Genomic DNA, 26,231 nt, shown 5'->3' with positions numbered 1-26,231 from the left:
GCGGGTCAGAGCCAGCAAGCACAAGTGCTAAGCACACGTGACAATCACACAAGGCACTGGATGAGAACCCTGAGCGGAAGCGGCTCAACCCTCAGACGCCTTACCTGCCGGCAGCGCTGCAGACTTGGGAAGCTCGGTTGGGGTGATTTTGCTTGTTCCAGGGCTCAGAAGTTTGACATAATTTGCTGGGAACCAGCCTATCTGGCGCTTTTTCCCTCGAGCCTAAGGAGAAGGTGATAATGTTTTATAAGCTTAAAGCCCGTCTTTCCCACACAGCTTGCCTTGTGGCAGGACACTGTGCAACACTCACACTGAGCTGAGACACAAAGGTGTTAACTGTCACAGAAGTCAAACTCGACTGTGGCAGTCACAGTGCGGCAGCCACTGGCCCACAGTGCGGCGGCCACTGGCCCACAGTGCGGCGGCCACTGGCCCACAGCCTCGGATGTTTCAAAAGGGCTGGACTGTGTAGGGCCCACATTCAGGGTACGCTGTGGTGGGGTTAAGACAGAAAACTAAGGGCTGGAGAGATGGCTCAGGGTTCAGAGCCCTGGCTCTTCTACAAGACCCAGGTTCAATTCCCAGCCCCACTTTGCAGCTTACAATGGTCTGTAAATCCCGTTTTGGGAGATCCGACAGCTTCTTGTGGCCCCCATGGGCACCAGGCACGCAAGTGGTGCACAGATACACATTTAGGCAACACCCGCGCACACAAAATTCTAACTATTTAAAAAGACAGATCATCAGGGTAATGCCGGCGCTCTGGTGAATGCCGTCAGCGTTCACGGAGACCTGGATCTCAGAGCTTTGTCTACAGGACAGCTCTAGAGGCTACAGGACAGTTATCCCTGATTTTGAGATGCCTAAGTTGAGCTTGAAAAGACACATGGTAGTTGATGTAAAGCCAAGACTCACTACCGTGCTTGAGTTCTTTATGTAGACGGCAGACAGCGCATGGGCCTGGGTTCAGTTCCCAGCACCCCACCCCCACGGCAGTTAACCACTGACTGCAAATGCAGTTCATGATGATGGCTTCCATGGACACCAGACACACACATGGTGCACAGACATGCATGTAGGCAAAACACCCATACACACGCGTGACTGTAACACCTATTTCCCAAATAAATAAAAACCATACACCACCTCTCACTGGAGAGCCCTGGATTAGCTCCCGAGCACAGCTCAGATTTCAGTTGGTCGCTCAGGAGTCTGCCTCGCCCTGCACTGAATCGGCTGATGACGCGGTGTGTGCCTGGCTACCCCACTGTATACTTGACTAGTGAACTTGCGCTTGGCTCCTCGGCTCTTCTGCCCCCTCTAGCTTTCCAGGGGCAGGACACTGAACTCCTTGTCATTCGCCACTGCGGCTCCATGCTGACAGTGTGCACACAGGGGCATATCCTGGACACACGGCACGCCACCTACTTTCCTGCGAGGGGCCAAACCCATTCAACACTGTTTTGAGTGACGCGCCTGGGCTAAGGCACGGACAATCCCCTAGTGTGGAAACAGAAAGATGCCTGGAGAGTCTAAGTCACAGCCCAGCACTGACTAGGCAGCATTGAGAGCCCCATGGTCAGAGGAAAGTGCACAGCATGCTGGGTAAGAGAGATCTGGTTAACCTGTGAGGAATCAGAGGCCAGCAGGAAGGAATGCCTTGGCCCAGTCGAGACTGGAGTGGACATGCTGCCTCAGAGGGAAGGAGAGTTGTGGCGGGGGGTGGGGTGGGGTGGGGGTGGTCCACGGGCATGATGAGGAAAGGCAAGTCGCAGATGCTCGGGGACAGCTGGCTGGACTGCGTAGCCTTCTCTGTATCTATCACGGCCACATTCAAGAGCAGAGCAGGAGCAGACTGGAGGCATGCTCCTGCAGTGACAGCATTCAGGCAGCAACAGGGGCCTGCCTCAGAAGTGGGTGGAGGCCAAGAGGGGCACACACCTTCAGCGCCAGCTCTGGGGACACGGCAGACGTTGTGACTTAGAAGTCAGCCTAGTCTCCACAGTGAGCTGTATGCAGTATGGCTACATAGTGAGACCATGTCTAAATGGAAAAACAAGACATCCCGCAGTTTCCACTCCTCACACACACAGAGCAGGGTGGACTCCTCGACAGTATGCTGGGCCTGGCGGGGACCTCTGACAGGGCTCTTCTGGCTGCCCACCAGACAGCTCCCTGGGTAAGTCTACTGCACCTTATACTACAGACCGTGGCTTTTCTTCTGGCCAAGAACATTTCTTTCCTCGTATGTCCGGCTCACCACGGCGTGGCCCTCCCTCCTCTCGGGAATGGCCTGACGGCTGTGAGCAGAGAGCCATGCGTGGCCAGGGAGCTGCAGCCAGGCCTTCCTCCTCCCTGAGGAGTGTCCCTCCAAAGAACTCTGGGGCCCACACCCACCCTTCTGTCTCAGGCTTATCTGTCTGTCACAACGTCCTGCTCAGAGCCACACGAAAACTGGTTAATGTGATAAGTGGGCTGTGGACACATCAGGACGGCAGAGTCACCGTGGGCTGTATTCTACGGGGACGCTGGCTTCTCACAAAGAGGCTATGATAAGTTATCTGTTCACAGGAGGAAACCTCCTGTGTTATGCAGCAGCCCCCAGTGCTAGACTCTAAGGGGGAAACGCTGTGAGAATCTCTTGCATACAAAGCCAGACAGCTGCTGGGCACGCAGCCCTTTGGCAGCCCGCGGAGGAAGAAATGCCTATGTGGTGAGGCATGGCCCACCCTCTCCTCCATGAAGAAAGGAGGGGAGGGGTGCCAATGGGACAGAGCCAGGTGGGGCCTGCAGCCCCAACTGGTAATCACCGAGCGAGCAGGAGATGGTGGGCAGGAGTGAAGCATTTCCCGTGTAAGAGGCAGTGGCCAGCCACGCATGTACAGCTGCTCCTATGTGCCCACACGTGTGCATGCTGGCTCCAGCATCCACCAAGATGCCAAACACAAAGCAAAGTCAGGCTTTATCTTCTCCAGTAATGGTGGAGCACACTCAACTCCTGGTAAGGAGGACGGTGCACAGAACGTGCAGACATTGCTTACAAGGAGTCACCCTGCCTGCTAAGGCGTAGCTACCCCAGCTGACCCACCATTTGTGGGTTCTCTCTACCTCGGAATCTGTGTGTCTTCTAGCCCCTCCCCCCAGCCCCCTTCTCTGTCATTTGTTTCTGAACCACCTGATTACCAGGCTCTCACATCATAGCTCTTTAAAAAAAAAATACACACACACACACACACACACACACACACACAAATATATATGTACATATACATATATATTTAGTTAATGTGTGAGTGTGTGTGTTCAGACCCCCTGGAGCTGAAGTTATAGGCTGTTGTTAGCTGCCCAATGTGGGTACTGGAAACCTATTTCAGGTCTTAATCACTGAGTCATCTCTTTAGTCCCTGAGTCATGGTTCTTTAACATATCTTTTACATACCTCTGTCAATAGGCATGTGCTTAAAAACATGCTACAGTATTAAGGGAAGTGAGCTACACAACAACCATGTCTTAGCAGATAAGAAAGCTGTGGTGATCTGACCCGACCTGGCCTCTACGCCCTCCTCCCGTCACACGCGCTCCTCCCGTCACACGCGCTCTTTCGTAGAGTCCGCGGAGAAGACGATAATGCCACTCTCTTTTGCCCTTCCATAGGTTTAGCGGCTGATGTTTTTCAAGCGTGCAGGCCTCCCCTGCCCTGTTTTAGTGAAACAGTCCTCATCCTGCATTTCTAATGTTTGCTCAGGGTTAGACTCAGTTGGTGCAATTCTGCTGACACAGCATGGATGCTGTGGCCTTACTAGGTAGTGTGTCTGCATGAATAATGCCCGTTTGTCCCCACTGGTGATGGCGCTGTAGTCACCTGACTAGCTAGTACCCCAGTTCTCAACTGTGTCATCGCTGCGTGGGTGCAAATGACAAGCACTCTGTGCACCCACTGAAGCCACACGCATTTTCTCGTCCTGACCTAGAGCTCCCCTTGGCTGTGGTGCCCTACGGTCAGCCTAACTCTCTACTCTGATGATGGGCAAGAACAACCCTTCTGCAGTATCTTTGTGTCTGGAAGTGAGAATTAAAGGAGGGATCTGGAATGGTGAGATGAGCAAGACGATTTCAGTGCGCACTGGAAACGAAAGCCATGCCATGAACGGACGGAAGTGATCTGCAGGGAAGGGACACCTGCCATGTCAGCACTTCTTAAAACACTTCCAAGGAGACACTACTTCTGTGTGCCAGGCCAGGACACACGAGGGTGTCTCCACACAGATCCAGATTCCACTCAGCAACTTCTCCCTGTCCCCTGCACTCCTGATCTGAACTTGGGATGCATGGTCAGAAGTTCCCCAGCTCTCAGAACCAAACACATGAGACAGGCAGCAGCCCCTCGACAGGGGCAGGCCCAGCCAATGAGGGCCCTTTGTACCCTGCAGTGCAACATTTGAGACTGCATATTCACACTCAGAGTTTGCAATAAGCAGGGACACTAACTTGCAGCTCTCCTTCCCACCATCCACCTGGGTTCTTTTTCCGGATCAAAATCAGCTGACCGGGAGCCAGGGTGAGTTGTTCAGGACCAGTAGCGGTGTAGGAAGCAATGACCTGGGCAATTTCTGAAAAACAAGACCAGACGTTGCAGTGTTTATCAGAGTGGGGAGAAGGCATTCCTAAGAAGACACAGCCATCTCCAGGTCAACACCGTGGAGGTCAGCAGACTGGCTGGTTCCTACTCCATGCAGGCGGCTCGGACTCCCAGGAGCCACCTTGCAAATGCACCTGTTCAGCCTTCTGTGGCTCCTCACTGTCTCATGACTCACCAGTTCCCTGCCAGCAAGCCCCGCCCTTCCTGTCCAAGAGCCTCCCACAGTTACTATGAGCCCTGATGAAGGGCCAAGTCCCTGCTCTCCCAGATCTGTGAGTCTATAGGATGCTTCCCTCTGCCTGGACACTAACAGGAGAAATTTGATTTTCCTCACAAACCCACAGGAGCCTGGCTGCAGCTCACTACACATGGCTTAGGGCTGTCTGTCACTTGCAGCAACACAGCCAAATCAGCCATGACTCATATTCTAGAAGTGATCCATGAATTTCTGCTTTGAATCATGGAACCATGAGTTTAACCTCTTTTTATTCCAAGTTATGAGAGCAACAAAGAGTTATGAGGACTTAATAAAAAAAAATAAAGGTTCAGTATAGAAATAAAAAATGTAACTAGTCCTATAGTTTTCCTGAATCTTAACGATCCTAGGAGAAGACTCCCAGCAGAAGCATGGCCCAGACTGAAGTGCGGCTGAGGCTGCCACTTCCCACACTTGTTGAAATGATGTACACAGAACCAACCGTCTACTCCTCTACACTCAACCGGCCCTGCCATCTCAATGAACCCGAGAGAGCAGAGATTGAGAGAGTAGAGAGGAAAGGGAGGGAGGGAGGGAGGGAGGGAGGAAGGGAGGGAAGGTGGGAGGGAGGGAAGGAGGCAAGAAAGGAGTAATGAAGTACAGAAAGACAGAAAGAGGCAAAGGGGCAGGCCCTGACTCTGACATTTGCTGTCCTGCTGTGTGCAGGGCAGCAATAAGAAGGAGCCTGTCCCTTAAACAAGCCCCTATTACCCTGTCCTGCAATCTGAGGCTGGCGCAAACAGGAGGGGCCTGCTTGGTGCTTCAGAAAACTCAAGAAGGCAGAGGGCTTGGAGCCCAGCTCACAGCTAGTCTGCGAGTCTGAGGGGATGAGGACATTCCTCTGGCATGCCAAGGGCGAGGTCTAGATTCCACGCTTTTGGTTTGGAAACAGTCCCAATTAGCATCCTATTTGGCACCAGCTGTTTCTGCGGGCCGGCAATCTGGCCTGGCATTCTGAGGAGCCCCTGTGTCCCCAAGCAGACCACCTGAGCACGTATGTGAACTATCTGGGCCCTCTGGAATGACAGATGTTGAAAGTGTAGGTAACTCTCAGTAACAGCAGACTCAGCCGTGTGCTCGGACTAAAAATCCCCTTTCCCTGGCTATGCAGGGCACGAGGCCCGCTAGCAAGCACAGTCGCGCCCGTTCAGACCTGCAATTTCCTAAGGGTATGACAGCAAAACAGCACCAGTGGCCTTGGCCGGGAAGACGGCCACACCAACCATGCCATTTCACAGCTGCTGCCTTCTCTCCCACCGCACTATTAATGGAACACGCGGCTTTGCTTAAATAAACTAAAAATTTGGCTTCTGCCACACGGCCATCATTTTGTACCTTCAATGTTTGCCTGGGGAGAACCCACCTTACTCTAAATTAATGACACCCGTCATCAGGCCATGTTTGCTGTGTCCCTGATGGCCACTGCTCAGACCACTGGCGCTTCACATGCTATGGGAGTGAGCAAGGCTCTCCAAACTCAACCAAATGATGTCCCCAAAGCCTGTAGCCTGCCGGCTGTGTACACATCACCTCCCGGCCATCCTGCCCAGGATGTCTTCATTCCCCACATCTGCGGCAACAGCCACGCTTCACAGTCATGTACACACGTAATTAACAAGGATGGGTCTACCCACGCACTGTCAGGGAAGGTTCCTTTACCTCCGCTTTAGACTCTGGCTGTAATAAACAAAGGTTGGGAACTACTATCAAATACACTCACTGACAATGAGACACAGGCGTTGGGGTTTGTAACTTACCAGGTTTCTTTCCTAAACTCCCTGTTTTCCCGGCAGCTCCAGAGCCCTTAAAACAGAGCAGAAGGTCTCATTTGCATGCGGAAGAGTGGATCTCGAAACTTAAAACAATGATTAAGGATATAAACCCGCCAGAGCCTTTAAACCCCTCTTCCCACTCTGGGAGACACGGGAGCACCCGGCAGTATATCAGGGGTTTGGGGTGAGAGCAGGTACTTAAGACAGGTGGCCTTCACTCTGTGAGAGAAAGTCAGGAGGCTCAGGGGCAGGCTACATGTGCCACCGGCCCACCCTGGACTGGGCAAATGCAGCAGGCTACGCCCCCCTCAGCTCACTGGACCTCCCCATGGCTAACCAGGAAGTAGTTTATACGTCCACGCTCCCACAGACACCCCAGTCCACCGCCCGGACTCAACACATTAGAGCACTGATATCTCATTATGTATATCCATACTAGAATTTTCGTTAAGACCTGAACCAGCACGGGACAATGGGCTCCATCCACCCTTCCCCTTCACGTCTCTCTAACCAGAGGGGCCCGCTGTCCTGTATGGAGTTTCTACCCAGTTTCACACTGTCTTAGCGCTGGCATCTCTCTCTGTGCTGGAACAGTCGTGAAGCAAGTTTTTCCCAACTATTGAGTGTTCCAGAAACACTCTGGGGTCGAATTCCTCCAGGATAACCATGGAATTTTAACCCAGGCAAGTCAGCCAGTGGAGACCATGAGAGCCAGGACGGGCCAGAATACAGCGTGTGTGACAAAGTGCTTTACTGTCAATTAATGCTCCCCCTTGAGTGCTGACCCGGGCAGTAAGTGGAGCATTTCATGGAAGTAAAGCTAAGGGTTTAACAATCCAAGCCAGTCACCGCAAGGATAAAAGTGTGCGCTATGTCTATGAGGAAAACATCTGATTGCTGCTGCTGTATTTCTGATCACTAAAATCGAATGACCACCGAAGAGGAACGCTTTGTAATTAATTAATGAGCACTACTGTAAACTATCAATCTTCTTACTGTTTTTATAGCCTGAGATATCAAGTAAAGGCGATGAATACAAAGTGAGTTACTTCCTGTACATAGGCTTATAGTAATTCCCCTGCTCCACACATAAAGAAAAGCAGCTGACACTGTGCAGCCACAGGTCACGTGGCTCAAGCGTGTCCCCTCGGAGAAGCCACAGGTGGGGGGAGAGGGGGAGGGGGGGGAGGGGGGATGGAAGGGCAGCCCCGCAGCCCTGCGGGGCCAGCCTGGCGCCCCCACCACAGCATGCCATCTCCTTTTAAGTTTGCGGAAGCCTTGCTCTCACTGGGGACTTTGTGCCTTCACTGTCATTGGAATGTATTTGATTTTAAAATCCTAACTGATCGTTATTCCGCAGACGGTAATTAACCGGAAAATACCTCACAGGTCAGCTGGCCTCTATGCTGTTCCTGTTTAAGGGCTTTGGATGCTTTTAGACAGAAAGCTATAATGTATTAAATTATAATGTAAGAAGTAGCTTACACATTTATCAGTGTAACAGCTTATTTTAAACATGCTCCTTAAATATGTATCAAGGCCACATCTCTTTGTATACATCTATATATATCTATATACATACACAGAAAACTTAGAGGCAAAAATTCAATGAATAAAATAAAGTTACGATGCAAACCAAATGGTTTTGTATTTTACCTGTTCCAAAAGGCAACCTCACTTGAAGAGTTTTCATGTCTGAAGGCAGGAACTGAAGTTTCCTACCCCTGAAATGCCATCTGCATCATCTAAGGCCAACTTGCTGGCCTGGGAAAGGAATGGCTTTTCCCTTTCTAGGTCTATAGAGTCCAAAAGGCCAGCTGTCTTACAAGGGAAAATGATTCCTCCCGGCTTCTTTCTGCCAAGCTCTGAAGAGTGGGCAGACTTACAAGAACACCCAGAATTTAGCAAGCTGCTCTCAATACCACAGCAAGCATAAATCCCCCAAACAATAGTAACTCAGACTTTGTTTTTAAAGCACAAAGAATCATCGCTGAGGTAAGAAGGTCAATGGCAAATTACTACAGCAAGTCACACGGCCCATCCTCACCAAAGGCACAGGAAGTGCCGCCATGCACGGTCTGCCTGGCGTTTAAATGACGGTGAGGGCCTTGTCCACTCACTCACTCTCAGTGATGCAGCCTGCATGTTCTGCCAGCTCTTTTCTCTCAGTGCCCAGGAGGTATGAGGGAGGAAAGGAAACAACTATGGCTTTATTGTCCTTAAAACACACACACACACACACACACACACACACACACACACACACACACTCATTCCTGCTGGCTTGTTTCTATGGGTCTGTTAAATGGCCATAATTATACCATGACACTCCCTTAACTTGAACTTGGCCACCATAAAACCCCCCAACCCCAACCATTTCATTAAGTTTGCACCAACTCAAGACTACATCCTATGCAACCGGATAGCTAAGGAGTCATTTCCGCCCTATAAGGGTAGCGGCATTGCCCAAAACATACCAACCTCTTGGAACTTAATGTCTTTCTACTATGAGACAAAAACACAGATTTGAACCAGAGTACCTTCATTTACATAGACAAAGGACCACTGTGAACATCTAAAAACCAATGGCCGAGAAAAACTAGTCAAGCATATTTACTCAAAATCATAAGTTGGTTATATGTAGGAGTACACTTCACACTGAACATTGGAACAGGGTGATGAAGAGGGCTCCCCTCCCCCAACCCAGTGCAGCCTCCACTTAATCCTGGAGTTCTGCATGGAGGAAGCCAGAGCTTGCTCCACAGTACCAAAGACACTGCCAGACAGCTGCAGGTCACTTTAGTTACTGTTGCAATCCAGAATTCTGCAGAACCCAAGACTGTTCCACTGTGAAACACCAACTCCCCGCCAAGAGACCCATCGCACAGAGAGAGGGAGAGGAAACAGTTAATGTGGGTTTACCTCTGAATCTTTAAGCCTCACATAGTTAGAAGGGAAGACTCCGGACTTGTCGCCCACCGTTCCCGTCCACCAGTCACCATCTTTCTTGGTAACCAAAATCAGATCCCCTTGCTGAAAGGTTAGATCTCCTTGCTCAGAACTCTCGTAAGTGTACATGGCAATAAACTCTGGAGAGATATTGAGATACGGAGAGAGCTTGATTGTTTAAAGACATCCCAGACAGCTTTGCAAAAGCAAGTTTATGATTCAGGAGGTCAGGGTGAGATCCATTCAAGAAACAACCAGCCACAGGTTAAAACACAGCACGGTGCCATTCCCGGGTCCACGGTCCCCACTGCACACACAGATGCAGTGCATGCGGGCAGGGACTGCTGGGGTCCAGCCAAAGGGACACAGACCAAGGTCACTGCGCATCTCCTTACTGAACATCAAGAATGGTCTGTGACTTGGTTACATACATCACCTCTCTAAATGAAAAAGGTTTCCACTTTTACTTTTAGCAAACACTGGGTGTCTACTTTGTGCTATGTTCACGGTAGGATGTACTCATGTGCAGGCTTTTGGTGTGTAAACATTTGTATTTCAGTTTTGAGGGAGCATGGAACAATTTTAGAAGACTTTTAGATACAGTTCATCTTTTATGTCAATCAAATGATACACCTTTCACTATTTAAGTACCCAAGTGAACCCCTGAGACATACAGTGTGCCATGTATATAAAAGGTAGGGGCTGTTTAAAAACCAAACAGTAGGCATTTGGCTATGGTTGGACATCTGCCTGTCACTCAAGGTGCATAAGCAGGTACAGGGATTGACGGCAAAAGTAATATCTCCCTAATCCGAGAAAATAACCAATCATTTCTAACAAGCTTATCAGAAATGACTACACATGTGATTTAGTCTCAAGGAGGAAGAGCTGGTATTCTCAGGAGACTCCGGTCAGAGAGGAGTGTTTCCCACAGGAACATCTCCCTGTAACTTTAGAACTCTGCTTTGCTGTAAATTGACTCAGAGGCTCAGGACACAGAGTCAAGATCACTGGACACAAAGCCTTACACACAGATTATAGACGGTTTACAGAAAGAGACCATGTTTATTTCTATGTTGTATCTACTTTGTCCTAGGTCTTTATACATTTTAAAATATATAATAAAAATCAAGCCTTTCCTAAAGCTTACTCTCAGGACAGACTGGATTTTTACATTGTAACATATCTTACATGAGATAATACCCCATCAAGTCTTTCCTAAAGCCAACTCTCAGGACAGACTGAACTGTTACATTGTAACACATCTTACCTGTGATAACTCTCAGGACAGACTGAACTGTTACATTGTAACACATCTTACCTGTGATAACTCTCAGGACAGACTGAACTGTTACATTGTAACATCTTACCTGTGATAACTCTCAGGACAGACTGCATTATTACATTGTAACATCTTACCTGTGATAACTCTCAGGACAGACTGCATTGTTACATTGTAACACATCTTACAATACCGCTATCTCCCTTCAAAACAGTGCAAGGTTGCAACTGCTAGTTCAGGACAGACTGGATTGTTACATTGTAACATATTTTACACCCCCCCCCCAAGCAGAGTGCAAAGTTGGCTAGCAGCTACAGCTCTGCTATAGAGCTCCACTGGCCAATTCTACATTTATATGTATGTGGCTCACGTGTGGAGGTCGGATGACAAAGTGTAGGAGTCAGTTCTCTCCCCACACCGTATGGGCTTTGGGATCACACTCGGGCTGCCAGGCTTGGCTGCATGCATTTTTACCAGCAGAGCCGTATTGCCAGCCCCTCCCTGCTAATGTGAAAAGCTTTGTCCTAATGAAACCTGAAGTCCACAGAGCCCTTACAGTCTGAGCTAAACAGCTATCCCTAACCAAGAGGTCCTCAAATGCAGGTGACTAGTGGTGGCCTGTGTGGAAGCCAGCACTGACTGCTAGATCCACAGCCGACAGACACAAGGTCACCCAATTGTCCTTGGGGAACAAGACTCTGACTTTGGGGCTCCATTCTGGTAAGAGGAAGCTCCGTAGTTAACCCCTGAGAACCAAACCAGGCCTGGAGAGCAGCGCGCTCCCCCAGGGCGTTTAGTCCTCACCCCACACCCACTTGATTTCTCAGTATTTGTGGACACTGACTGGTCATGTCTGCTGCCTTATACCACTTACCCCCACCCAGCCACTCCTGACTGGATTCTGGGCATTCTATACCTTTCCTGGATTATTCAGTATATAAATCTCCGTCTTTAAATCCATTTACAATTTTGCAGTATCCTTCAAGATGTTCAAGAAACTCAGAAATGACACCGCTAGCTGAGCGCAATATTGCAAAGCCTAAGGGGCCTGCAAGAGCCAAGAGGGTTTGCATGCTCCGCCCTGCACAGGTTTGTGGGAAAGCCAGACTTTAGGAGAGAGTTCAGAGGGCTCCCAGCAGGCTCCCTTCCAGGCGACACTCAAAAGAGGGGCACAGTCCAGTCCCAAGCCACTTCCATCTACCCAAATGGGTAATCTATTTACATCTACTTTACAGCTTAGATAAAATGATGTTTAATGTGCTATTAATAAGAGGTTTCTTAATCTGTAAATAGCCTTTCTCAGAATTTCTAATGCCTATATCCCCCTATAAGCTCTCCTGCCACGAGGCCTGCAATCTTTCCTGGTTTTTCTAATGCCCAACTCATTTCAACCACCATCTAAGACGGGAATCTGCCTTGATTGGCTGCCTGACTTTAAGAGCGCGCGCGCGCATGTGTGTGTGTGTGTGTGTGTGTGTGTGTGTGTGGAGGGGGGCCAGCTGTGACCTGTTAAGATCGAGCATGCCAGTCTCTGTACATGCTCCTTCCACACTGCTTTCTGATGAGAACTCACTGCTCTAAGGACATGGGGCCAAGCAGAAAGGAGAGGATATTTACTGCCTTCATTCTAAATCTTTATATATTTTAATTCATAATCCCTGTAATAGTTTCCCTCCAAAAGGGTGGTTAGTATGCCACTTCACAGATGAAGTTGGGGCATGACTAAAATCATGTAATTACTATGTGAGAGCCAGAATGTAAATTCTCCCCCTCTAGTGAGACCTGGTGACATGTAATACACTTAAGTTTTTGCTGCTATTGTCCTGTTTTGGGGAAGAGGTAAAATTTGCTTTTAATTAAAAGAGGTTTTGCCTTGTTCCAATAGTGCTAAAATAATTATTAAGAAAACATGAATGTGTGAAGATGATTATCCTAATAGAGTTCATGTAATAATAAATATATATTCATATAAAATAGTAATAGTTATGTGGGAAAAGTTGGAATTTTCTAAGCGGCGATGAGGTTTTATAACTATGTCTGTAACTAAACAACACTTATTTTGAAAAGTCTCCTTAAGAATGAAACAGTGCTCCTGGGAGCCGGAACTAAGCCTTCATCTGTGCTGTCTGTGCTGAAGCAATTATTCCATGAACTGTTTTCCACTGGCAAAGTTTCTAAGGAACGCAACAATTTTACCGCAGTGCATGAAGCACACTCTGTACTCCAGAAACCTGTGAAAAGATGGCCACACACCGGCACCTGTCACTACAGACCCTGCCCACTGCCCCACAGATGCTTAACTCAGGTGGCCCCAGGCAGCGGCCACCAGGTAATGACTGCACTGAGTGTGGGAGAGACCGGTGAGGCCTCAACTATGTAGACTTGGTCATTTTAAAACTTTAAAGTAATATCTCCTTCCACAGCCTGGCATGTCATATCTAGGACTATGCCATATAACAAGGATCAGAGAGGGGAAGCAATTAATTATTTGTGTAATAAATACTGAAAACCAATGTCTTAGGCTTAAATAACCTGGCTTCTTCATTCACCCAGGGAAGCAATCTTCTGCCTCGGCTGGGGTGCACCCGCGACACTCATGGTGTTCTGAGCGCTTCGCTGCACCGTGTGGTAAGTTTTAAAGGGACAGTCAGGGATGTAAATGGGAGAAGAGAAGCGAGGCCATTACTGACAGACGCCTCAGAACTTGACCCTTGCTGAACGCATCATTAGAGAATCCAGCTTTGGATGGCCAGCGTCTCTAGCCCTGTTTTGAAAGGACTTCATAAAGTAATTTACATAAAAGTTCAGCCTCTGCTTTACCCCAGAGTCCAGGAGGCGGGGCAGAAACGTGGGGCCTACTTAAAAGTGAATCCATCCATTACGGTCATTTCCAGTCTGCACCGAGGATGTGCTCAGCCCCCTAAAGAGCTGCTGCCCCCGTCCTCACCTTCTCCAGGCACAGCTGGCTTGGCTGCCGGGGAAGCCACTCTCTTTAGGCTAGCAGGGCTTTCGGTAGGGCCAGTATCGATGCTGTAAGAAGGGAAGAAAAGAGCATTTTAACTCTCACCTGAGAAAACCAAATGACAGTGCTTTTCTCTCTGAAAGCTAAAAAACAAACAAACACAAACAAAAAAACCCAAAACAAACACAGCTGCAGTGCTCACCAGTAGCTGGGTTAGGACACAGTGAGGGTGTCAGAGTCATGGGCGACCAAGCTCACACTGCTGCTCTCCACTCACTACCCGGGACACACAAGCTCACCACCACTCACTACCCGGGACACACAAGCTCACCACCACTCACTACCCGGGACACACAAGCTCACCACCACTCACTACCCGGGACACACAAGCTCACCACCACTCACTACCCGGGACACACAAGCTCACCACCACTCACTACCCGGGACACACAAGCTCACCACCACTCACTACCCGGGACACACAAGCTCACCACCACTCACTACCCAGGACACACAAGCCCACCACCTTCATACATACACATACACACACACACACACACACACACACACACACACACACACTACACACTCACTTTAGCCTGCAGCTCCCACCTGAGAATTTAACCAGCACAGACAACAATTTCTAACACTGTTCCCATCCAACAGAAGAGATATTAATAAAGTACCTCGTAGCTTTCCTGACGGGCCCTGAAATGAGTTTCACGTAAGACTTGGGGAACCAACCCTTGTGACCTTGGACTTCTCCAAACCACCACATGTCTTGCTGTTCCAGGACGGTGATGACATCGTTTTTGTTAAAATTCAGGTGGTTGTCTTTTTTGGCTCTCCAAGGGTACAGGGCTTGCGCTTGCAGCCCCTCCACCTTTTCGCCCTTGTGTGGGATGACATAAAGGACCGTGGTTACACTGCAGTACTTTTAACAACCAAGACACACGTGCACACGGTGCGCACAGCCACAAGACACGTGCACACCATGGTGCGCGCACAGCCACCAGACACTGCCTCTGCCTGGCAGGGGCACTGGGCGCCTCATGGCTTCTCCACAATTGTTCATTTTAAACCGGAGACAAAAAAGTCTGTCAGCCGCTCCGAGCCCCCACCCAGCCTTACTTCTTCAGCGGCTCTAGCTGCAAGTCTTTATATTTCAATGTAACGGGGCAGACATTTCAGGAGTTGAGGATATTTCAGTTTGGGTGGACACGTGAAAACAGGCCATGCACTGGACAGTGCTTGCTTTCTCCCGTAATTCTAGACAGTGTGGGGTTATAAGGATGAAGAAAACATCACTTCTGCTCTCTCCACTCACTTGGGAATTAGCATTTTATTACCCTTACAGTGCTATAGGAATAGGAATAGCCCCCAGTAATAGCAGCTTAGTGTACAAGAAAGAGACAAAAACAGCCAAATGTATCATCTGGAGGAGCAAAATACACTACACAGACGTCCTCCTGCTTCTCGGTGCGAAGAGAGCAGCATGAAGGACAGAGCCTGCCTCGGGGCACCAGGGACAATTTCACAGGGGACGAGGCATTTGAGCCTTGAAGGACGAGAAGGGTCTGAGAGCTAGCGCTGCAGAAGGGCACTCCAGGCCGAAGGCACAGCACAGGCTGAGCCCTCGAGGTGGCCTGCCGGGTGCGCTGCAAGTGGTCCAGGGGAGGAAGCGGGGTCCGGGGCTGGCAGCCTCTGCTCATGGAGCGGTAGAGCAGGACACAGGGCTGCAAAGGCAGGTGAGGCACTCAGTATCTACTTAAAAATGATTGTGGTGACTTAAAGAATCAATCGCCATGGAAACGGATAAGGGGGAGGTTAGTTAGTGTGCAAGGGGGGCTGGGCTGCGCTTCGCTGGGGTGATTTTTTTCTGCGTTAAGATCTGACTGGACGAAACAGGAAACTTACAACTGGCCAGTAGCTTCCAAGAGTGCGTGGGTGACCTCTAACCCTTGCTCTGCATGGATTCTTACCTCCCTACATTTTGCCTTTCTTCCATTTCAGCCCCAAGATCACTATTCTCCACCTGTGGATTCCCCTTGCCCACTGAGCTCGTCCTGTCTAGTCCTCTCAACTACGCCATGGACTTCCAGGCTCTGCGTCTTTGCAAGAGTGTCTGTCTCCCTTGACACACCTTCCCTGGGTTAGCTTCTGAATCAGCCAGAGGTCAGGCGAGACTGCCACGGGCTGAATCTCAGGTCTGCCACTTAAATTCCGTGACACTTGGGCAACTGATAGATTTCTCCAAGCCCCAGTTTCTGAAGGCTGTTACGATGTTTAGAAAGACCCCTGCACAGCCTTTGCTGCGACTGTGAAAAGTGCCACTATCCCTAGTCCCGAGCTGGGCAGAGCTCCCCATGCCCAGCAGCTCGCTCCTGGGCACGTGCCTTGCTGTTTTCTCCCTGTGACCCCGAGGCCTCCGTCCCCTTGGATTCCACCGTCCCCTTGGATTCCATCATGCTTGCTACAGCATCCTCCTTCTCCTTCAGGGTCCACGATCCGCCAGCCTGCCAGACAGCACTAGCCGATGCTTGGCTTCCACCACCAACCCTGACCCTTCTCACTAGGCTCCTCTCTCCTTCCTCACCTGGCTCACTCCTTCCCGATTCCCTGCTCTGTTTTCCCTTTCTATGCCTTGTACATAGGGACTCAGCAGGGTCCAGGCTTTCCCGTAAGTGCCCTTGCGAGCATGGCCACTCAGCAGCTCCAATCTTACACGGACCACTTCCCTCCCCATGGATCTGCCCGCTGTCGCCTCTAATTTAAGCACCTCCAGAACAGACAATCCCCACGCCCTCCCGGGGCCTCCCAGACGGGCATTTGCTGTGTGATTGATTAATTTCATTCCTTCATCATTATTGCATTAACCTAAAGTGAAAGGTTCACAGTAACAACCCCCATGCCTTCAAAAATACTCTTCTTTAGCAGGAAGTCCCAGTAGCATGAATCGGTCTGCCTTTTTCAGTAAGGGACAGAATTTTCTTTACGTATACCCTAGTCTTCCTTCCCATGGCAGGCTCGATACCTTTTTAATCAATCAGCATTGCAGCTCTGATGCTGCTTTTTCAATGAAGCTTCTCAGTCATGGGCGGGATAGGTGACGCCCTCTGAACTGAGGTTTACACTAAGTCTCGGGTTTCTGACCTAGGTTTAGTCAGCCAGCCCAGCTTCATGGGAAGCCTGCATTGCTCAAGTCCCTGGTGTAATAACGCTAGCTGCAGATCTTCATGCCCTCCCTGACCGCCCCTACCTGGCCCAGGACGGGAGACGGGGAGGAGCCAGTGGCTGTGGCTGGTGTAAAGGCGGACCTCTGCCTTAACTGGCCAGCGCTGGGCACCGTGAGAGAAGGCTGAGCCGCCCATGCGTCCCAGTTGTCTGTTTCTGGTTTCTCACTTGTGCTGGAGGGCCACCTGGAAGGAAATGCACGTCATAAGCAGTAAGCACTTTCTAGTGTCCTGACGTTACGGGGCACGCACACCCACAAGGGGGGCACCCCATGGACAGCAATCCACGATATTTATGTGGGTTTCTCTAGCTGAGAAGAGAGGGCGAGATAGGATGGTGGGCTCAGGTTTGACTCCCCCTCCCCAGCCAATTAGATACTGTTCTTTCTGTCTTTGCTAAAATGACTACAGCAGCTAAGAGAGAGGGAGTGAGGGCCACACACTCGGCGGCCAAGTCTCGGTCCCGTGTGTCCCACAGCAGACGCCTGCTCAGGTGCCCGGTGGCCCACAGTAATCACAAGGGACACACCTAGCAGGCTAGGTGTCCTGTGATTTTACACTTTTAGGTAAGCTCAAGCGTTTGAGTGGAGAGCCGAATGGGATGTGCTGCGTATATCAGTCCTATAAGCAGATTTGATAATACGACGCCCCCCAGACTGTCCACCTTCATGTTTTGGTTTGGAAGATTTTTATTACATCGGAAGACTTGGACGCCACGGAGCTCTTAAGGAGGACGCAGTGATCTGGTTCACAGAAGAAACAAAACCAACAACAATAAAACATGGCGTTAGGGCTGGAGCTAGAGCTGCCTCCCAGCACCACACGGTAACTCAAGATCATGTGACGGGTCTGAGGCGAGTCTGGGCTCTATGAAACCCTGCCTCTGCAGAACGAGCACCCGCCCTAATTCTATATCTTAACTGGAGCTTCGTTTTGGACAGTCAAGAGCCTGAGAGCGCTGGCCCGTGGAAGGCCTTCTTAAGCAGAGGTTCCGAGGGCACTGCTCAGAACCTTCAACCTCCACCCTAAAATGCATAAGAGGGGACCTCGTGACCCTTCCTGTCCTTGGCCACCACACTCCTTCTCTAAACATACGGCTTGTCACCCTGCCTTCAGTGAGGTTTCTTCAAAAAGGTCACTCAACCGGAAAAGAGGCACAAAGCCCTGCCTACTCAGACTCTTTCTGCATACCAGCTGGGAATAGTTTTTGGACGACTGCACACGTAGGTCGCGCACCTACAATAGGAGGTCTAGGCAGTGGCTTCAACTACACTGTCCATTTGCTCAAGGTTGGCAACAACAGAAATGGTCCACGGAAACTGCCTTCTGTCTTATTCCAAACCCCCTGACTGCTTGCAATTTTTGTTCCTTGCTAACAAAGTTGTGTCGTTTCCCAGCCTGCAGGAAATCACTCAGTATTTTGCTGACTGACACAAGAATCAGCATAGATTATTGGGAAGTTGTATTTCTCCATTTCTCCCTCCAAAGTGAAAGGCAAAGATAAATATAGATGGTTTTCTTTTGTACCCTAGTAAACTACTGTTTGGCATTGTTAAATCTAGTTGGAGGGCAAGGACCCCAACTTGTCAGTAGGCCAGCCAGAGGAAGGGGCCGTGAACACACGCAATCTGTCTCCCTTTCAAAGACTCTACACACCAGAAGTAAAAGGTGACTAAGTTTGCATTTCAAACCTGTCGAAGACAACATATTGACACGTACGTGGAGCTGAAGTCTGCCCAGTTGTTGGGGGTTGCAGAGGGCTCAGAAGAGGTCACTGGCAAGGGAGCAGGGGTCTCACGCAGAGCCAGTTTGGGGACAGGGGCAGATGTCAGATCAGTCACTGGTTTGGCTGGAGTGGGAACCTCATTTTCTGGAATCTTCTCTGCATAGTTTGCAGGGAACCATCCTGTCTTCCCTTTCAATTCTCCGCCAAGCCATCCTGGCTCTCCAGTTTGGCTCTCGTCCACCTGTGGGAAGTCACAGCATGTCAGTGAAAAGCCACCGACCCCTGAACACATCAGCCATTCCACCACAGCAAAGCCACAAACCTCTTTCCATGACTGACACACAGCACAGACGGATCTTCATCTACATCTCGGAGTCTAGAGAAGTGGCAAGTGTGTTCTGCCCCCTCCTCCCCTTCCCCCAGCCCGAATTCCTAATGACAGCCAAGATAAAGTGCCTCGGGTCCTTGGATATTCTGAATTGTGAACCCTACCTGACAGGCTTTACCACTCAGGAAGTCACATACTCATGAAAGATAATTTAACTTGGGTTCATTATTTCAAGCAAAGGCTGCAACCAACATAAAGTTAGCATCCTTAACAATCCCACTAAGTAAGCATTTATTTATTTATTTATTTGTTTATTTATTTATTTATTTATTTTGCACAAGGACAAGGACAAAAAGCAAAAACAACAGCCATGGCTGGCTTTGCTGGGAAGCAAAACTGACCTGCATGTTCAGACACTTCAGAGCTGCACAGACGGAGAAATGGAGGTGCTTATTTACAGCCATCATCAATCAGTTCTAGTGAGACTGTCATTTTCTTTTGTACAAGCTAAACTTTAAGATGCATCAAGTTGCATAAAGAATAGAGCCTTTCGTGTAGAAATTTCAGAGAGGTCATCTACCATGCCAAATGCTTGTGCTGAACCTCAGTTCTGCCCTAAAGGGATTGTTCAAAATGGCCCAGGTCATCCCACATACCCCCCAGTGACCTCACTAGCTTATGAGCGGTAGGGATGGCTCTGGAGGACACTGACTTTATGCGATGTTCTCATAGCTGGACTTTGGTCCTGGTGATGTAGCTCACTGAGAACAGACTTCAGCTCTCTGCTCTGGAGGCCTGTCTGGAACCCTGGTTCTGGCAGACCTCTTGCCAGGCCATTTCCTGTAGGGATCCATTTGATTTCCGATTGCTGCCTGTCTGGGACTCTCACTGCCACAAACGTCAACTGTTTTATCTCACCATGAGGCAGGGTCTACTGCCATCGTCTGCTTACCAAGCCTTGGGTGGCCATAAGAAGGAGATCAGAAGCCCAGAGGCAATGTCCGACCCCAAGGAAAGTTCTAGCCCAGATCCAACTAAGAAACCACACCCAGTCTGCCACCAGCAAGGGCAGGAACCGATTGCTGCTCCTCTAAGCATCCTCAGGAGTTAGAGGAACCCCGAGCTCAGGTTCACCTTCACCAACAAGAGGCCCCTCTCCATGGCAATAATGAAATCAGCACAGACCACTTTCAACCGAGAAAACTCAACTGCCGTCAACAACCACACAGCCTCAGGACCCTCAACTTACTCTCATAGATCGGCTTATTTTAATGACTACAGTAAGGTCCAGAGGATGCAGCAGGAATTCATTCTTAACACTTAGCCACTTGGAAAAAATCAGAAGGATCAACATGAGAACAAGAGATATTTCCTCTTAGATTTGGAAAACTTTGCCCAAAATGCCAATCCAATTTTGGAAAAACGTAAGACTAAGACAGACCAAGAGTTTAAGTACACAGACTCTGTAACGTGGCCAACTCACCCAGTGGTGGCTTCTCTGGGGGGGGGGGGGTCTCCTTCTACTTAATGAACAAATTTAATCCTAACATAATTTATCTAGCCAGGTCCATCCTGTTAATCCCAGTTTCTTTGAGAATAATTCTGATAGAATACTTTGGAATTGACACAGACCCCAGATTCTACTTGCTACCCCTTCCGTCCCCTCCGCAATCTTCCCCAGCCTACTACCCCATCCCCGATTTAACCTTTCTACCACCAGCAGCCCCCACACTCCCCAAACAATACTTCATATCACCCACATCCTACTAGCCCCTCCCTCAAGGCATCCTCTATCCCGGGGATGCTTCCTGGGTTCTCCAGCTACTCCAAGTTAAACAGACAAAGCTAAAGGTTCCAAGGTAGGACCCACACACGCAAGAGGGCGCATGACCTCCTGTGCCTGGGCTGCCTTACTCAACATAACTTTTCTCGGTCCTACCTGTTTAACTATGATCTTCCTAACTCCATTGTTCATATGCCCCACATTTTCATATCCAGTCATCAGCTGATGGACATCTAGGTTTATCCCATGGCTCTCCTGAGTAGTACAGCAATAAACATGGATGACCTGAGCATCTCTGTGGAGCAGGGCAGAGTATGTGCACATATGTCCAGGGATGGTAGAGCTGATCATACAGTCAGTCCAGTGTATATTATGTCCAGGGTTGGTATAGACAATCATACAGCCAGTCCTGTGTATATATGTCCTGTGTATGTATGTCCAGGGATGATATAGACAATCATACAGTGGCTCTATTTCTAGCTTTATCGTTATCATTTTAAATTTTGTGCATGAACATCTTGCCTGTTTGTACAAGGATATCAAATGTCTCTTCTTTTTTTCCTATATAATTTATTTAAGTTTATTTTATGTGCATTGGTATTAAGCTGTTAGGTCCCCTGGAACTGGAGTTACAGACAGTTGTGAGCCACCATGCGGTGCTGGGAACTGAACCTGGGTCCTCTGGGAGAGCAGTCAGTGCTCTTAACCACTGAGCCATCTCTAGCCAGTCAAATGTCTTGAGGACAGGGTATTCTTCCTTTATACAACTAAGTAAGCCTGCTGTGGTAGCACACAAGAGGCTGTAGACAACATGCAAATGCCTGGCTACATCCCAGTAAAACTTTACTTGAAGCAATAATTTGTCAGCTCTGGCCCATGGCTGTCACTGCATGCTTATACTAGTCTCTCAGTGATGCTCAAAACAACTGTGACGTGAGCTGGGCTCCGGTGTTAGATTTTGGAAATCCAAAGGTGGGAGAAAATGATTTTTTTTTTTCTCCACAAGTAGAAAAAGAATGCAAACTCTTGCCACACAGGCATAAGTACCCAAGTGCGGGTCCCCAGGATCCACGTAAAAGCAAGGAACGGAGGCGCATGCCTACAATTCCAGAGCTGGGGAGGAGGACGAGGCAAGGGGCAGTTTCAGCACAAAGTGACTAGGTAGCCGGTAACTGTGAAAGAAGCTCTTGGACTTTGGATTGTTTTCTAGAAACGGTTTAGGATTAGTAGGGATGGGGCTAGATCACAGGGTTCCTCAAACTCAAGAAGAAAGCAACTGGGAGAACCCTGAAGTGTGCATTTGGATTAAAGTTACCAGAGTGTCTAGGGGCTAAGGCACTGTGGTTAAAACACAGACAGACAGAGAGGGAGGGAGGAAGAGAGGGAAAGAGAGAGAGGGAAGGAGAGAGGGAGAGAAAAAGGGACAGGGAGGGAGGGAAGGAATGTATTTCTGAATCTGGTACACAGGGGCAGGAATGAAGAGGGCATGTGAGTTAGAGGGTGACCTGTGGAGCTGATCCTCTCCTTCCACATTTCCATGGTTACAAGGGTCACACAGGTCAGGGCCAGGCTTACGGCCTGGCCGGCTCCTTTACGCACTAAGCCATCCTGACAGCACAGTTACTTTTTTGAAAATCCTCAAGCAATCCTGACACACCTGATGCTACTCCCATCTTGGTACCAGCTGGTGTTCCTTCCTCAGATGAAATCTTAACCAATAAATGGCAGTGAGTGAAGCTCCTCTCATTGCTTATCCATGTGTGGGCAACGCACAACAGACATCGGACTTCTCACACACATACACACACACTAGTGATGGCGACCTCCATCAAGAAAGAGGCCGTTACTGCTACCGCCCTAAGCCTCAGCCACGAGGGAGGAACCGGGAACACACATGGGTTCCTTTCCTCTCTGGGTTGCTAGGCTACTGGACAGTCACGGGGGACTACATCACAGACTGGGTTCATCTGTTTCTCATGCCTTTTCCCAAAAGGGTTTACATATCGAATGGCAGGCATCCTCTTGTATCTATTTATATAATCAAACCTCCAGAATCTGACAACAAATAAGACAGCACATCAAATGTCAAACAATGGAGAAGTGGTTTGAGAACAAACCCGTCTCAAAGCAAAGAGATTCGAAAGACAAGGCACGCTAAAGGGCCTCCGCCAGCCACCCAAAGGGAATCGTGAATGACTGACGGTTAAAATGCTGACGAAAACAAGTGAGCTTTGGATTACACAACGGCAAGAGATTGGCAATAGCTTGTCAGTGTCTACAACCTTCCCGCTCACGCTTCTCCACAGTTTGAAGCCAGCCTGAGCGCCATGGGACCCTGTGACGGGGAAGTCAGGAAGGAGGCAACAGTTTTGTAAACCAGGGAATCGTTCTCCTCTTCTCTTTTAGAAGCAAAAGCTCCAAATGTTTGATTTTAAGTTTTATCTACCTGGGATTCCTGGCGCTGGGTGGAACCTTGAGGCGTATGGAGCCTGCAGCTTGAGTCCAGCAAACAGAAGCTAGCACACAAACCCTACAGTATGAATCCCGACATGTTTTCATTGCCACGACATCCAAAGACCTGCTCACTTACACAGAATTAAAGCCACTTAAAGAACAAGACAAGAGCGAGGGGCAGACTTCCTGACGGGGGGCACTTACCCTTTCCCTTTTAACCTCCACCAGGAAAGCAAAGGGTTAAAAGCAAGGGGAAAGATGTTTAATGAAATGCTGAACATCTAAATTCTACTCAAATTCTACTGGTCCAATCAAAGCGGGGATTAGCTCGCCAACTCCCGGAAAAGGAGTCGGTGCCATTGTTGGAACTGCAAGGAATGGAGCTTCCCCCAGTAAAGCAATAGTTTCTCAGTAGAACACAGACCACTGTTTCATACCCTAGTATGAAAAACACGTACGTCTCAAGTCTTAACTTTCTGTTACTTGTAAGTGAATCAAGAAATTCAAGCTGACATTTAGAAGATAATTTAGATCAACCACGGAGCTTTATTCCCTTCTTAAAGTTAGTTCTTATAATGTTATAATTCTAAGACTGTATTGGGCTGTTAACATACGCAAAGAGCATAAATTTCAACAAAGCAAAACTGAACATCTTTTGTCAATTTTCTGAATAATAATGCAGATTCTCTGTACTTGATTCATTACTTAAAAAACAAAACCCAGTCACAACTGGCAGCAGCTGGGAATGAAGTGACTACACCTTCAGGGCTGCAAGTATGCGTAGTCTAGCTTTACACTACTTGGCAATGAATGCTAGGCCTGACGACACCATGCTAAGGGTGCAATTCAAGCATTGCTCTGAACGCCTGATTTAAAGTGCTACTAGGACGCACTTTTGAAATGAGACTTCCACTCTGATCAGAAGGAAGGCAGGCAGGCTGAGCTTCTGCTCCAGAGACCTCAACCCGGTACCCCTGGATCTCACACTTGGAGATACCCTGATTGCATAACAAGTGCAATCACAGCACAGGTGCCAATCTTTGCCATCTTTCTTACCATGACTACATCTCCTGGCTGGATGGTGATTTCATCGTGACTTCTGGACTCAAAGGGGTACAACGCTCGGTAATACACCACTTTTACGTTCTCCTGGGCAGAGATTGTAAGCGGGCCTTTCTCTGTTCAGGAAGAGGAGGGGACACATTACAGGAATTGCTGACATTACATTGTAAGTATTCCCACCCATTCAAGGGATTCCGGAAACATGGGCTGGGTGCTAAAGGGGGACAGAATGCGACAGGAGCACTGAGCATCGTCAGTGAACAAATTCCCAGAACTGTGTGTGGTGAGCGAGGCAGCCAGGAAAGCCTCTCTCTGCCTCGTGGCCCGGGCTCAAGCAATGCACATCTGTAAATCATCAACAAGCTATGCTCCCCACCCAGGGATTGCTGGGGGATGACAGTAGATCTGATTGCTGGAGAGCTTTCTTGCAGCGGAAGGGGGAGAGGGCCACAGCTATCCACATCAACACGGGCCAAGGCTGACATTTGGGGGCACTTAACAAGATCACGTGACCCCAGTGCTGCCTTACATAATGCCCCTGACCCTAGGGAACTCAGTATTCTGCACTTCTGGGTAACGAATACACCCCAGGGTGAACACAAATGAAAATAACTTAGATTTTAAATCAAACGGGGCGGGGGTGGGGTGGGGGAGAGGAAATGTATGCAGGCATGGAACACTTGGATTTTGGTTAACAGTTAATCAGAGCCCTCTAAACTTTTCTACACACTAGCTACAAGTAACTTGACACCCATCTTAGCTGAAAAGCAGCAAGGCATTTGATTATCTCTGGAGTCTCCATCTGTGTGAGATGCAAAGATTCCCAAAGGAAAACTACCCTCAGTTCACACTGGGAGGAGGGGACGGAAACTTCAGCGGCCCCTGGGGTTGAAGGAATGTGAATTCCTCTTCAGACCACAGAAAACCCACCAGAAAGGACGTTTACTCTGCCCTTGACCCTTGTCCACACCCAGTCCAGGCCCTTCTTCCAGCTAGGCTCCTGACCTAGCACCACACCCAAGACGTGGTCAGGCAGCAGGCAATGGTTTATGAGATGGTGTGAAGGTATTTGTTGCTTTCTCTACGTGGTAAGGATTTTGAAAATACAATTTAGTTTGCAGCTAATATTATCTATGGGGTAGCCTTTAATATATATATATATATATATGTATATATATATATATACACACACACATATATATACCTACATATATATATTTTAGATGTATTTATTATGTATACTGTGTTCTGCCTGCATGTACACCCAAACGCCAGAAGAGGGCGCCACAGCTCACTACAGATGGTTGTGAGCTACCATGTTGTTGCTGGGAATTGAACTCAGGACCTGGGGAGAGCACCCTCTTAACTGCCAAGCCAATTTCTTCTGCCCCAGGGATAGTGTTTATTAATTAACTTTCCCTAAACAAGTTTAGGCCAGCCTTTTCTTTCTTTAGTCAGTCATTTATTTTAAAGAGGAAAATTGTATTGAAAGAGTAAAAAAACCAGACTCACACTTTCAAAAGGCACAAAACCCAATGCAGACAAAAAAGTTGCCACAGCTTAGCAATTTCAGGGGAAAATAGCAAACTAGAGAAACAGTGTTTTCTGCAAAATAGGTCAAGTTCAGCATTTGTAACAAACATACTAACAGGGTCTGATAATGGAATTCAGGCCACTTGGATCAGGTCTGTAGAGGGTTCCTGAATATCACCTCGGGAGCAAAGAGCTACAGTATCCAGAGAAACATACATGAGAAGCAGGGCGTGGTGGCACCTGCCTGTAATC

At 48.8% G+C, this 26,231-nt stretch overlaps 1 protein-coding gene across 1 annotated transcript in view; it reads right to left on the bottom strand.

Annotated features, from left to right (window-relative positions):
• Positions 1-26,231, bottom strand: part of Itsn1 (intersectin 1) — a 157,874-nt gene that overhangs the window by 34,023 nt on the left and 97,620 nt on the right. The window contains exons 19-27 of the mRNA XM_051191893.1: positions 24,441-24,562; positions 18,813-19,060; positions 17,120-17,279; positions 14,547-14,752; positions 13,846-13,928; positions 9,590-9,756; positions 6,653-6,698; positions 4,489-4,610; positions 105-222 (exon numbers count right to left, since the gene is read on the bottom strand). Of these exons, the coding sequence (XP_051047850.1) occupies positions 105-222; positions 4,489-4,610; positions 6,653-6,698; positions 9,590-9,756; positions 13,846-13,928; positions 14,547-14,752; positions 17,120-17,279; positions 18,813-19,060; positions 24,441-24,562 (1,272 nt within the window). The remainder of the gene's footprint in view (positions 1-104; positions 223-4,488; positions 4,611-6,652; positions 6,699-9,589; positions 9,757-13,845; positions 13,929-14,546; positions 14,753-17,119; positions 17,280-18,812; positions 19,061-24,440; positions 24,563-26,231) is intronic.

Source organism: Phodopus roborovskii, unplaced genomic scaffold, assembly GCF_943737965.1.
Source record: "Phodopus roborovskii unplaced genomic scaffold, PHOROB, whole genome shotgun sequence".
NCBI classification, from domain to species: domain Eukaryota; kingdom Metazoa; phylum Chordata; class Mammalia; order Rodentia; family Cricetidae; genus Phodopus; species Phodopus roborovskii.
The sequence above is the reverse complement of the archived record's forward strand: the minus strand, read 5'-3'. Positions and strand labels throughout refer to the sequence as shown.